The sequence below is a fragment of the Punica granatum genome, chromosome 7 (assembly GCF_007655135.1).
Source record: "Punica granatum isolate Tunisia-2019 chromosome 7, ASM765513v2, whole genome shotgun sequence".
Taxonomy (NCBI): Eukaryota; Viridiplantae; Streptophyta; class Magnoliopsida; order Myrtales; family Lythraceae; genus Punica; species Punica granatum.
In genome coordinates this window covers 27,241,645-27,255,448 of record NC_045133.1, presented here as the reverse complement: position 1 = coordinate 27,255,448, position 13,804 = coordinate 27,241,645, and the positions used below count along the sequence as shown (strand labels likewise).

At 48.8% G+C, this 13,804-nt stretch overlaps 3 protein-coding genes across 3 annotated transcripts; all 3 read right to left on the bottom strand.

Moving 5' to 3' along the window:
• Positions 1 to 678: 678 nt before the first annotated feature.
• Positions 679 to 2,712, bottom strand: LOC116214589. Its single transcript, XM_031549971.1, has 3 exons — positions 2,429 to 2,712; positions 801 to 2,318; positions 679 to 682 (listed from the first exon to the last, which is right to left on the bottom strand). The coding sequence occupies exons 1-3, from the start codon at positions 2,710 to 2,712 to the stop codon at positions 679 to 681; spliced, it is 1,806 nt and encodes a 601-aa protein (XP_031405831.1).
• Positions 2,713 to 2,786: 74 nt separating this feature from the next.
• Positions 2,787 to 3,203, bottom strand: LOC116214587 (extensin-like). Its single transcript, XM_031549970.1, has one exon. The coding sequence runs from the start codon at positions 3,201 to 3,203 to the stop codon at positions 2,787 to 2,789; it is 417 nt and encodes a 138-aa protein (XP_031405830.1).
• Positions 3,204 to 11,413: 8,210 nt separating this feature from the next.
• LOC116213316 (ankyrin repeat-containing protein At5g02620-like) lies at positions 11,414 to 13,579 on the bottom strand. The gene is made up of 3 exons (XM_031548203.1): positions 12,936 to 13,579; positions 12,297 to 12,817; positions 11,414 to 12,152 (listed from the first exon to the last, which is right to left on the bottom strand). Exons 1-3 carry the CDS (start codon positions 13,525 to 13,527, stop codon positions 11,532 to 11,534), a joined length of 1,734 nt encoding a protein of 577 aa, XP_031404063.1. The 5' UTR covers positions 13,528 to 13,579; the 3' UTR covers positions 11,414 to 11,531.
• Between the last annotated feature and the right edge of the window lie 225 nt (positions 13,580 to 13,804).

Sequence of the window (13,804 nt, the reverse complement as noted above, 5' to 3'; positions counted from 1 at the left end):
CAAGAGTACCTCCGACGATGTGCTGTGATCCTGAAAAGAAGTGGGAGAGTGGCGGAACTGGGGTGCCCCTGTTGATCTTCCCGTAGTACGCTGCGAGACGGTGGAGGCGCTTGCCTCTACGGGCTTCAATAATCTCGTGGCAGGAAGGGCGAAAACCGAGTCCCCTCCTGTTCTTGTACTCTTCGATCTCGATTGGGCGGTTGATCCCTTGCCCACGTGCTCCGAGTCCGGAACCCGGAATGTAATTATGGCGCAGCAAGATCTTCCCCACCATGCGGTCGGCGCGGGACGGACCGGCCTTTCCGTAGTCTCGGATGACGGAGATGGTGTCGAACGAATGGAAGGGGAGGTTCTGATCGTCCCCAATACTGATATAGGGGACAGCCGTCTCCTTATAAATCGCATAGTCCTCCTCACCTTTGACCGTGATGAGTCGCTCTTCCACGATGAACTTAAGCTTTTGGTGCAAGGTGGAGGGGACTGCGCCCGCAAAATGGATCCATGGCCTCCCGAGCAGCAAGCTGAAGGCATTGGGGATGTCGAGCACCTGAAAAGTGACATTGAATGAACATGGACCTACCTCGATCAGAAGGTCGATCTCTCCGTTCACCTCTCTCCGCGAGCCATCGAAGGCTCGAACCGCTGTCTTGCTTGGACGAATATGATTCAGATCCACATTCATCTGCTTCAGGGTGGAAACAGGGCATACATTGAGAGCCGAACCATTGTCGATCATGACTCGGCCTACCACGAAGTTATTGCACTTACAGACGATGTGCAACGCCCGCGAGTGTGCGTACCCTTCGGAGGGAAGCTCGTCATCCGAGAATGAAATATTGTTGGAGAATATCGAACCAACGGTTTCTTCAATGAGATCTGGAGCCGTCTCCTTGGGGACCTGTGCCGCCGTCAGGACCTTCAGGAGCGCTTCACGATGTGGCTCCGAACTTAAGAGAAGGGCGAGTAGTGAAATGTGGGCCGGAGACTTGCCCATTTGTTCAACAACCTTATACTCGCTTGCCTTGATGATCTTCATAAAAGCCTCGGCTTCCTCTTCGGTCACCTTCTTTTGTGGGATCGGCGTAGCTTCCGGGGCGATTCCTAATGTCGCAGCAGGCGCCTTTCCTTTGTTCGCGACCTCCGGGTTTTCATACACTCGTCCCGAGCGCGTCACGCCCATGACGCTGAATTGACGCTCGAGGTTCCCGACACTCCCTTCGTAGGTCCACGGAACCTTGCTATCTTGATATGGCTCTCGTGCGGGGACATCTATCACGAATGGGGCGGGCGTGGCATCAAACCCCGCGTACCCTATACCGGTTTCCGCAGGCACATATTCGATTACGAACGGGGCGGATGGCTCCTGCCCGGTCTCGTACTCCCCTATGGCGCAAACGCTGATCATGTTAATGCTGGGTCCCGAGCTTGACCCGTGATCGGGAAGAGGATTAACTTGCACGTTCGGAGGTTTGACGGCGTTGAACGTGAGTTGTTTGCCATCAATCATAGCTTGGATCTTCTCCCGCAGCTTCCAACAATCGTCGGTGGTGTGACCGGGTGCGCCGTGATGGTACTCGCAGTGCCGACTCTGATCCTGAATGGTGGGGTCGAAATCGGGGTTAGGCGCTACTGATTTAATCCTATTGCCTGCGAGGAGTTGCCGGTATATGTGGGAGAGCGGGGCCGGAAGGGGTGTGAATTGTCTGCGCCGCGGCGCAGTGCTTTGTTGGTCCTGCGGGGCCGGAGCCCGTTGCACCGGCTGAGGAGTTCTCGAAGCCGGAGGCCTGCTTTGTTGGATCGGAGGGGGAATAGGGACGTAATTGTGCGGGGCCGGCAACGGAAAGGAGGCCGGCGGGGCGGAATAATATACTTGTTGCGCTGGGAGTTGCTGCTGATAATGCACCGGAGGTGGGGCATACGCCTGAGTGGTCGGTGGTGCGGGCGTGTAATTGATGGAATACTGTTGGGGGGCTTGGCGCCCTGAGTTAACAGCATTGACGGACGCGTCTTTTCCTCTCCTGTTTCCCGCGGAGGGTGTCCCAGTAGCAACCTTCTTCGAGGACTCTCCCTCTTTCTTCTCGGCCGGTCCTTCTATCTTGCCGAGCTTAACGCCGATATCAAGCTTCTTCCCGGCGTCGATAAGGTTGGAGAACGAAGACGTGTGAGCCAACAGGTGCAAGTAGTAGGCCCCTTTGAGGGTAGAGTGGAATAATTGGATCTGCTGCGCCTCACTGATCGGGGGGACATGTTTCGCCGCTCTAGCCCTCCACTTTACTGCGTAGGCCTCGAAGCCCTGATCCTCGGCCATCTCCATTGTACTGAGCTCCAACAGGTCGGGGGCGTTTCTGCACAGTACTTGTACTGGTCGATGAATTTGCCCGAAAGGTCCGTCCATGTAGGGATATCCGCGGCTTTCAGTGACATGTACCAATCAAGAGCCGCTCCCGCCAAACTGTCCTGGAACGTGTGGATGACGAACTCTTCGTAGTCCCAGTACTGCAGCATCTTTCCCCTGTAGTGACGGAGATGGTGACGGGGGTCGGTAGTGCCATGGTACCTTTGGAATTCAGGCACCTTAATCTTCGGGGGTAGCCGCATACCCGGAAAAAGACTCCAATCGCAATCGCCGGCATCGAGGCGAGGACCACCTGATTGTAAGGCTTTGATGTTCTCTTCCATCTTCTTCAATCTCTGCTCCTGCTCAGTCCCCATTTCCGGGAGAAAGTTTGTCGGTGGAGCTATGGGGACAGCCTGGGTTGGCGTGCCCGGTTCAGGGATGGGAATGTTTAGGGGAGTAGAGTTGGGTAAGAAAAGCTGATGTGGGGTTGTGGAGCTTGGAATGGGACAGGCTCGGCTGTGTGAGCAGGAGCGTGGGGGCTCTGTGCCGGGAAGACCATCGGCGGAGGAGCCGCGTAAACCGGTGCCGGAACCGGTATGGACATCGGCGGCGGTACTAGAGTAGTCGGGTTCGACGGTGGAAGAGGAATGGCTGCCGGGAGAGTCACCGATGGCGGAGGGACGTTAGCTGGGAGGCCCGCCGGTGCGTGTATCGCAGGCGCTTCAATACCTTCCGGAGCATGGGTCGGCGGGACCCAAGGGTTTGGGTCGACTGTTGGCCCGTACCCCGGAGGCGGAGTAGAGTTCGAGGAGGTGCGGTTTGGAGCTCTGAGTAGGGCCATGAGCTCGGCCATGTCGGCAGCCATCTGATTGACCGTGCCTTAATGTGGAGATATCGCCTTCCAGTGCGACGATGCGGGCCGCACCCTCTGTAGAGGTGGACGGTGCTTGGGCTTCCGATGTTGGGACTGGTGGCGGGATTTCTCCCGAGTGTACCGGGGGTGCGCCTGCAGGAGTTAGTGGTGGCAGTGCTTGAGTCATGGACGGTTGATAATAAACCGGCGTCGGTGGAGTGTTCTCCTCGGAGCTAGCAAGCTGATTGTTCTGTGCCATCTTCGATTGCAGACGAGTGAGATAACGGTGTGGCGCCAGTTATGGTTACCTGTATTAACAAGTGTGTAAATATCTACGCAAACGAGTTACGTTCTAAAAATAAAAACGTGTGACATAATAAATAAGGGGATGACGTGCATGAGATGCATGGATTTGAAAACTAATGTTGTCACTCGCATTGATTCAAAAGGTTTCTAAGATACAATGCAATTAAAAACAAGCCCTAAATCGTTCTTCCACCGCGCTCAGGGTGCGAGTGACTGTTGCCGTGGAGAGCACCGATTCAGGTGAGGGCCTGGTGGAGGCGTCTATCCTAAGGGGTGCGTGGACCTCCACGGGCTCTCTTCCTGAACCTCTCCAAGGCGACATTCGCTCGTGCCAGCTCCTGTTCGCGCCTCTGCAGCTCGGCGCGGGCCTGGGCGAGCTCTCTCTGTAATTGTCGTTGATCCACAAGCTGCTCGTCTTTCTCTGCGACTTCCCGACGAAGGTGATCTCTCTCGGCCCTGAGGTTAGCAAGCTCTGCTTGAATGGCCACGTTCGGGGTGAAAGACGCTCCCGTTGGTCCGTTATCTTCAGCTCGTGGAGAGTCGGCGAGATCCTCGTGTGCTGTAGGACCCCACCGATAGAAACGCTGGACATATTCCTCGGTAGCCTGGAAATCCTGTTCTTCAAGGGTTGGATGCTCGGGGAAATACGGACGCTCGATGACCACGGTTCGCCACGCGTCCAAAACCCGTTAGATGTCTCTTTGGCGATCCACGGATGTCTGATCCTCCCGCCAAGTGTGTTCGAATTTAGCCCGTGCCGTGTCCTCGGGGACTGTCTGCAGGCTGCCAAACTGCCTCATCACTCGTGCCGGAAAATATGTGGTGGACCCCGCATGACTCACAAGTGGTACTCCGTTAAAATCAGGGCACCTAAGGGCTGCGGGTCCGGGTGGCATCCACGCGGCTCGCCACTTAAAGCCCCTAGGTGGTATTTCGCGAAAAATCTTGATCCACTCGGAAACCTTGCGTTCTTCCACACGTATCAGAGATAATAACTGCGAAATGATCGACCCCGAGCGACTGAAAAACAGGACTGGCCTCACGAGACCGAAGGGGTTTGCATGACTTTGAAGCCACATTTGTAAGAGGATTGGGGACCCTCTCAACCTACGATCAGCTGTTCGTGTGATGCGGTCGAGGGACCGGATAGTCTCGGCCACTAGGCCTACCTCATACTCGCGGCCTCCGACCACTTGGAGGACGACGCTAGCTAAAGTTGCGTCTATACGATCAGCTGCGCGAGGGAATAAAAGAGTCCCAAAAATTAAAAGTAAAACTGCATGACACAAATTCTTTTGGAGAAGATCCCCTCGGACCACGCGTGATTGTGAATCGATAAAACGGAGTAGTTTCGCAGTTATTATCTCTGTACCGCCGGAATATGCGAGTTCGGCCTGCAGCGAAGATCTTTGCACAATGAGTAGGCGCGAAACAAGAACTGGTCGAGTAGTCTGGAAATTAGGCTCCATAATTCCGTGAGTGACTGTGGTCCGGCCGATGAGGGTCCTATACTCCTCAATAGTAGGCGCGAGCTCGGTGCCCTGGATGTTGAAGACGGCGTGTGCTGGATCCCAAAACGTTACAGCAGCTCCGAGAAAATTCCAGTCTACCCGACGAGCGGACAACAGAGGTACATCTCCGACGAAGGTGGTGATGTAGTCCTGATCAATTCGGCGCAGGCTTATCCATATGCGGTTGATTTCGTCCAGTGGTGGTGTGATCCTGTCGAGGCGCGGAAAGGAGGCCGGGCGCGACATCCCTTACCAAGATGAAAGGAAAATCGACTTAGGACTCATCAATGCGAGTGACACCCTAATTTTGAAAATTATATGATGTATGCATGCGGAAATGCAAATGCACACGGCTTAATTGAATTACAAGGTATATGTACATGTCTCTCGAAATTGGAAAAGACTCAAATGGCGCGCAGGCCGACTCAACGGACTGTCGTTGAAGCCGAGTTGGAGGATGGCATGAAACTCCTGCAGAATGCATGGTTTTAGTGCTATAGGGACCGTGCTGCGTAAGGATGGGGGCTCTCGACTCAAGGGTGTTAATTCCTTGAAACCGAGCGGGATTCTTTTCAAGGCCTAAACGGCAGTCGAACTGCGCGCCGTACCCCTACTTCGAACCCCTATCTAACCTATGCTCCTATTACCGGTCGTGGGACGCGACCCATAGGTACCTAGAAGATAGTATGATATGCAATGCATGTGCGGGAAATAAAAGTGCGTTAAGTAGATAAGCGGGAAATGCGGAAAGCGGTAAATAAACAAGCAAACAAAGCAAGCGGGAACGAGCCCGAACCCTCTAAGTGTCCCCAGTGGAGTCGCCAAGCTGTGCGCACCCGAATTTCATCTCGTCGGGGCACGCGTGCGCGCGCCTATGCAACGCGGCTTGGGAGTGTCCACCTTCCCGGGGACGCGCGACGGACGCACGTGAGAAGGAGTCGCCACTTGCCATTTTACGACCCGAAAGTCGAGGGCCGGCAAGTTACCCGGGTCTAGGGGTACGGGGTACACCTAATTGCTAAGGCATATGGTCTACGAAACCCAAGGTTCCGAATTCGGGGGTTCTGTTACATGCGAGCCTATATCTCGCGTGCCCTATCGGTACTCTAGCTTATCTAGGCTTACCATTTTAATTTAATTACCGCTTAATTAAGTTCCGCTCATCTTACGCGTTTTGACACCGTAAATTCGAAGGAACACTCCGACCGTCCACTCTCCGACCGGGATTCTTACATGAATGAATGTACAATATAAATCCTTACATTGTCCTCTCAAATAAATAAAGTACAAGTTACGACAACTGAATCCCGGTCGAATCGCGTTCGGTTATTATTCCACTCGTACTCACCGTGTGGTTTGAAAAGACCGAAATTGAAATTAAGATGCGCGCTCAGTGTTAGGGGAATTGAACCCCGTGATCTACGATTGGGGGCGTTGGACCCCCTATGAATCGTGCCCTAAAGGATCGGGCTCGATCCGCATAACAAACAAGTGCAAGAATGTTAACAAGCGGACATAAATAAACAAGCAATGGGATCTTGTTATTGCCGAATTTACATGAATTAACCAATTATTAACCGGGGTATCTTGGCATACAAATCCTACCCTAAAGCAAACAAAGTAGGTACAAGGTGTGAATCGATCAAGGATCGCCTCGGGAAGGTATTTCGCATTTGGCATTATTTTATGAGGACCTGACGTACGTGACGTCTGTTGTCAAGCCTAGTGTTTGTGGGTTATTTTTAGGGTTGTTCTATGTTGTGACACTACGGTTGTTACAGGTTATTACCGAACATTGATTCCGCCTGTACATCCTAAAACCTAGTGTCTATCCCACTATTGCCCATTTTGTCTTAGCCAAGTATACAATTAATCCGGTATTTGTATTTTGAGCCAATCCACCCGAACTAACTACCCGAGACTATGCTAGAATAACAAAAACTCATCGGTCGGATAGGGCGGGCTATGCAGATGAACCTGCGCCTAGATAGGTAGCCCATCCCTACCCTAATACCGTAGTGTTTCTATTATTCTAACCCTAGGGGTGTCGCTAAGTTGCAAATAGACGATTTTGCCCTTGAGGTGAAAATATTTTCAGAAAAGAGAGATCATGCGGCGCGGGCCGCCTCGGCCTGTGACCGGCGCTAACCGATCCCCTGGACCCTCCAAGGTTGTCAAGAACCCCAGAAAATCAAAAGATCGGTTAATCTATCCGGAAGTGATCTAAGAAGAACTTCCACATCCCGACCTGAGTTTCCTGAAATCAGGTGAGGCCTCGAGTCAAGACGCGCAAGTCCTTCCTGGACATCCATGTCACATCGAACTACGTGTCTCGAGTTTTATAAAATTTGCAAGTTTTGAGAAGGGCACCAACGCACGTTTGCAATCTATCGACGCGTGTTACCGGTTTATTACCAATTCGTACAAAATTATTAGGGCCAAGTGAATTAATTAATCGTGTGAACGTTCAATTACCCCGTTAGTGGAATTATTGATTAAATTAATTAATGTTTTGCCAAATGCTCTAAATATTCGAGTTTCGGACCGTCGAGCCGATCATTGATGGACCGTCCGATGCGAATCCTAATTCCCGATCGCCTTAGGATTTAAAAATTAATTTTAGGTCGAGTTTGCATGATTAACCCAATTCATGTGAGGTTTCGATTTAAACGATAAAGCATTTTAAGCACCGATCAAGAGCATATCACCACATCAAGCACGGCGAACGTACAAATTTACATAACCGGTGCCGCCATGATCATGATAAACACATACAAACATACACGCAAACACGATATCAACGTAATCAATAAAACGGCACCGATTCATGGAAAGCGAAAAATCATGCAAAGCACACACGTTGTCATGCCGTATACATATAATTACAAGAATGAAATATTTAAACATGGCACACACGCTGTCGGTCGGTGATCCAAGTAGGAAAGGGCTGGATGTCTTTGGAAAATGTTCAGGACTGATTTGAAAATTCCGAAAAGTTAAAGGACTGGTCTGCAAATTCCGAAAAACTCAGGGACTGATGTGAAAATTCGAAAAGCTCAGGGACTAATGTGAAAATTCCGAAAAATTCAGGGACTGATTTGAAAATTGCAGAAAGTTTAGGGACTGATTTAAAAATTCCGAAAGGTTCAGGACTGATCTGGAGATTCCGAAAAGTTCAGGGACTGATTTAAAATTTTCGAAAAGTTCAGGGACTGATTTGAAGATATTAAAATGACCGGGACTTGAACCGAAATAATTCAAAATTCAGGGCTGATCTGAAAAAGGCAAAAATGACCCCGGGACTAAATTGAAACAACTTGAAAAGTTCCTTGGAGTGCTTGAAAAATTCGAAAAAATTCCAGGACTGAATGGGAAATGGTACAAATGACTGGGACTTGGCTGAAAGGAATTTTAAAATTTGGGACAGATCCAGAAAAATAAAAATGCGTCCTCTGGACTGAAATGAGACAAAATGAAAAGTTCGTAAAATCGAGTTCGCAACAAATCCGATCACCCACACGACCCAATAACGCTCATTTCACATCATATTCGTCCAAGCAAGCATTAATATTCAGAATCGGAGCCCTAAACATGCCACTAAGTCGGAGATTTACCTAGTTCGGGAAGTTGAGGGGTGATTCTGTAAATAAAAAAAATAAAAAAAATTAAGAATTCGCCGGGGAGTTGGGCTGCTGAGGGAGAATTGGGCCGGACTGGGCCCTTGAGATTTGGACTGGGCCGATTGGGTTGTTGGGTGCTGGACTGGGCCGTCGGTGGGTCGGGCCGTGCCGAACGGGATTGTTGCTGGGCCGGGCTGGACGGCTACCGCTGGGTCGGACCGAATGGCTGGGCTGCTGGGCGGTTGGGCGGCTACCTGTGCTGGCCCGGAGAGGAGGAGCCGACGGTTAGCAAAAATAATGAAACGAAGGAGAAGAAGGGAGGCGGTTCGGGGCGGCTCGGGTGGCAGCTCGGGTGAGCTGAGGGCCGAACGGGGAGCTGAGGGAGCCGAGGTGAGGGAAAGCCGGAGAATGTGCGGAGGGAGGCGTGAGAACCGGGATCCGAATTGCGGGGGTTCGAGATCGGGAGCTGCGAGCGTTCGGACCGAACGGGCTCCGGGTTTCCGCGAAAAATCGAGCTGCGGGCCGTGAGCTATGGGAGACCGCGTGTGAGTTGAGGGATTTTTTTCGTAAACTCCCGGCCGAACTGTGAGCTGCCGAGAGAGAGAGAGCGAGAGCCAGAGAGTCCCTCCGAAAAATCGAGCTCCTCTTTTAAAGCTCGAGCTGAGAGTGAAAAAAATAATGCCCCCTCCCGAGAGCCGATCCCCGTTCGAGCTGAGGGTCCTTCCCTTTTTTCCCGAGAGAGAGAGAGAGAGAGAGAGAGATGGCGTTGCGTGTCGAAAATCGTTGGCGTGTTCAGAGGGCTTGGCGTGTGCAGAGGAGTCGGCAGGCTCGGGTTCAATCGGCACAGAGGTCACGAGTCGGGAGACGTCCCTGCAAGGAAGAAGAAGAAGAAGAAAGGAAAAGAAAAAGAAATGAAGAAAAGAGGAAGAAGAAGAACAGGAAAAGAAAATGACGAAGGAGGAGTAGCGGTCAGAAGTCACTGACTTCTGACCGTGACCCTATTTTTTTTTTTTTTTTTTTGAAATTGACGCGCGTACAAATTGAAAATTCCGTCTTCTCGATCGGACGTCGGAAATATAATTCGAGACCGCCATCACGTTCAGAAAAATTCAATGATCGATATTATGCGATGAAATTATTTTCAATCTCGAATTTTGTCCCGAATTTTGAAAATTGACGCCGATGTACGCGAAATTCGAAAACGTCCCAAATGGTATTATTATTCTGAAAAATCACAAATTTGGTGCTAGATTAGGAAAATGTGCTATCTCCGAAAAGTCGTGGCTACTAGGGTAATTAATCGGAAATACTTCCCTCACGGGTGGCAGAAACGACGATTCTGCCCTTCTGAAGCCGGTTGACCAAAATTAGGTGCTGACAGCCACTATCAAAAGTCAACGCGCAAAGACTGAAAATAGCAGTGATGTAGCTATCCAGTTTAATTTTGGATGTCGTATGAGGACTGGGAACATTAAACAGGGGACTCTGTTCTGTGGAGTCGGAGTTGGACATGTCCTGTGAGATGACCCATGAGGATGCCTCTAAAAACCGTTGTCCCAAGACAAAGACAGTAGTTATGAATGGGGACCAGCAGAATGTGTACGCGTGACTCGCCATCTTGATCTTTTTAATGCGTTAAGTCTACCAGAGAATATAATTTTTTTCTTTTTCTTTTTCGAGTTTTGAACATTCAACTTGGTTAGACTAAGACCAAGTTTCCGTAAGGCGTAATAATGTTTGGGAATTAGTTAGTTCTTGGAACTTCTTTCTTGACGCAGCGAAATTAAAAAACATTTATAATATGTTGATTCTCATACGAATGCCGAAAAATAATATTCTATAACATGTTGATTCTACGAATACTAGTGAATGGACATCAAATTCATTAATTCAATCAATACCGCATTTGAAAAAATAGAGAAAATATTCTCTCGAAATTTTATTCAACCAAAAACTACTGTCTTCAGTCCTACGACTTACAACGCTTAAATAGGCTTAAACAAAATTATAACGAATGAAACGAAATTATAACGAAAGAAATAAACTATTCCGTAAAATAAACCATTCCATAAAATAAACTATTCTCTAAAAATTACAAAAACGCCCAAATAACATAAAATTGTAAAAATGCCCACATAACATAAAAATTGCCCGTTTTCTGTAGCATCATAACTAGATTGAGATATTTGAGGGAGAAACCTTCTTCTCTCCATAGGAAACTCTGAGCAACGTTATGAATGGATTAGTGTAAGTAACTAGGCTATAGTCCTAATGAAAACTAATGAAGAAACACAGACAACCAGTTTGGAGCTTTGGGAATCCAACATCCATGGCATGACCAAAGCATACAACCAAGCCGGCTCAATTTATTAATGCTGCTAAATCGTCCCGCTCGTTGCATAGCACAAGAAAAAAAAATATGCGGACAGTGAAAAAGATAAGAGCCTGCGACTAAGCTGTATGGGATGGTTCAGCATATTAGTTACATCACAGCTACTTGTCCATATAATAGAAAACAGTTGGTGTGCTTTAGTGCAGAAGTCAAGATGCTCATGAAATACTCTGAATAGTTTTATTGTAGTTTGGTTGAAGAAGGCCTGTTAGAGATGGGGAGTGAAGATGGCATGTTTAGATGCGCGGATCGGGTGGAAAACTTGCTGATGCTATTCAGGACTTCCCGAAGCATCGGAGTTGGGTTTCAGTAACCTTTAATGGTGTTTGTGTTTAGCAAAGTTATCAATGAATTTGGGAGAGCGAATAGCTCGGTTTCTATTGGCGCTGTCAATAAAGTAAATTCCATTTAGCCTAATAAACTTATGGGGACAGAATAAGTTGTCGACACCGCCAAAAGGTGTGACTTGTGAAGCAAGGGAAAGAAAGAAACAATTACAAATATTTCCTCTCTACAATCTAGTGCGGATTCTACAGTTCAGCTTTCTGATGCGGAAAACCAGAAACATACAGACCTCCGAGATGGAGAAAATTTTTGCCAGTCTGAAAAGGAACAAGAAGGTGCTGATATGCAAAACGATGCCGATGACCAGACTCAAAGTGTGGACATAAACTTGGTCGGGCAACACCGCTAAAATGTCCATTGTAAAGGCCATATATGTCAATTGAAGAGCAATGTAAGTAAGCACCATCGCACTCGAGTAATAGTACACGTATGACCTCTTGCCAACCACAGCTCCCCACAGTATAACACAAGCTGCTGTTATCGAGCTGGTCATTGCAACTGTGTCGGAGATTATGAACCGCTTTAAGTACTTGCTCGACTGCAGAAGGGCCACTCCTTGGTCCGGACCCAAGTTGTTGTTGTAGCCCCCTGGCATTGTGAAAACCGCAGCAAAAGTAACGGCCGTGAGTAGGGTTGCCACCATTAGAAGGGTCTGGCCCCTCTGCTTGTAAGTCTGCTCTGTGGAACTATCATCTTCTTGGTTTGGGCTTGAGTCGGCTTTCTTGAGGTAAAACCATCGAGGAGTATCCGTACTGTGGGATTGTCCCCAAAAGGTTGGGGCCATGATCTGCAAGAAGAAGAAACATGTCTGTTTTTCTTTCTTTCTTTCTTTCTTTTTTTTTGGGATGAATAAGAAACATGTTCATATGAGCAAGACGGTTGATAAAAAAGAGGTTATTTGGAACAACTACCAACAAGAGGATGATTTTACCCTGTTTGGATGTTCGATTGGCTTAACGAAGTCGAGAGCAGTTAGTCCACTCATGTTCCCAGCTTTCCGATCGACTCTTCCATCCCATAACAAGTACCTCATAATCCAAGTGTTCCTTTCCACGGCAGCAAGATGCAAAGGCGTATTTCCGTTCTTATCAGGTTGATTTATGAGTCCTTCTAGCTCCTCCATTTCGAGCATGCGGCTAACAACTTTCGCTTTTCCCCCCAAGACAGCAAGGTGCAGAGCATTTTGTCCTTTGAGGTCTAGGAATTCTCCTGAATCAGGACAGTGCCGAAGAATCCCCGAGATGACCTTCGTGTGACCCAATAGAGCAGCAGCCTGGAGAGGTGAATGACCATTTCTGTCCGTTGCATATGCAGACGAGAAATCAAATTCTAGTAATTTCTCTACCATCTTGTGCTCTCCAGAGGAAGCTGCGTAATGGACTGCATTTCGGCCCTCGTGGTCCATGGCATTGATGAGCTCGGGTCTCACTCTCAAGAGGGATTGCACAATCCCTTCAAAGCAATGACTTATAAGACTTAGACACAGAGGTACGAAAATTTAACCTTTCAGACGAGAGTGAGCATTGCTAAACACATCTAAAGAATGTGAAGCATGAAGAATACAACATACCAGGGTTCCTCTCAATCACTGCAGCATGGAGAGCCGTTTGGCCGTGGCACCCGCCACTGGGTGCCGACGGGAACATCAGAATTCGATTTACAATCTCTACCATTCCGCCTCTAGCCGCCAGATACAGAGGAGACTCTCCGTCATGATTAGCATAGTGCACCAGCTGAGGATTGACCTCTAGCAGCAACTCTGCCGCTTGAAGATGGCCATTCCCGATTGCCACATGAAGAGCCGTGTTATCCCTCTTATTTTTCCACATGACCATCTCGAGCCTGCAATTTCCTCCGCTTTCAATATCGAAAGCAGGCTCCTCAATCATCTGTTTGAGAAGAGAACTCACGACACCAAGCTGGCCTGCCCTTGCAGCTACATGAAGGGGAGTGTCCCCGTCTATGTTTGGTTTTGTCAGGAGGGACTTGCATCTTGTGCGGATCTCCTGTACAACCGACACGTGTCCAAATTGAGAGGCAATATGGACGATCGAGTTTTCTTGGGGGGTAAGTCCCAGGATCAGGCTTGGCGTCTCATCAAGCAGCCTCTTCAAAGACCGAACATTGCCCCTCCTCGCACACCTGTAGAGCCTCGGATCCATTATTCTGAAATCCTGAGGGTATGAAAGGCTAAAGCTAAGCCATTGCAGGGGGGAACAATAAAGTAGCAAGAATATTGCAACACCCAAGTTGGACCTCTATCCTTCAAAGACTCTGTCGAGTCAAAGCGTTGATCCTTGAGGCCACTAGAAAAAGTCAACGCGCAAAGACTGAAAATAGCAGTGATGTAGCTATCATGGTCATGCGGGTCAAACATTCAACGTGCTGGAATTGGAAATCTTCTGTTTATTTTTGAATTTTTACCTATAAATTTTTACC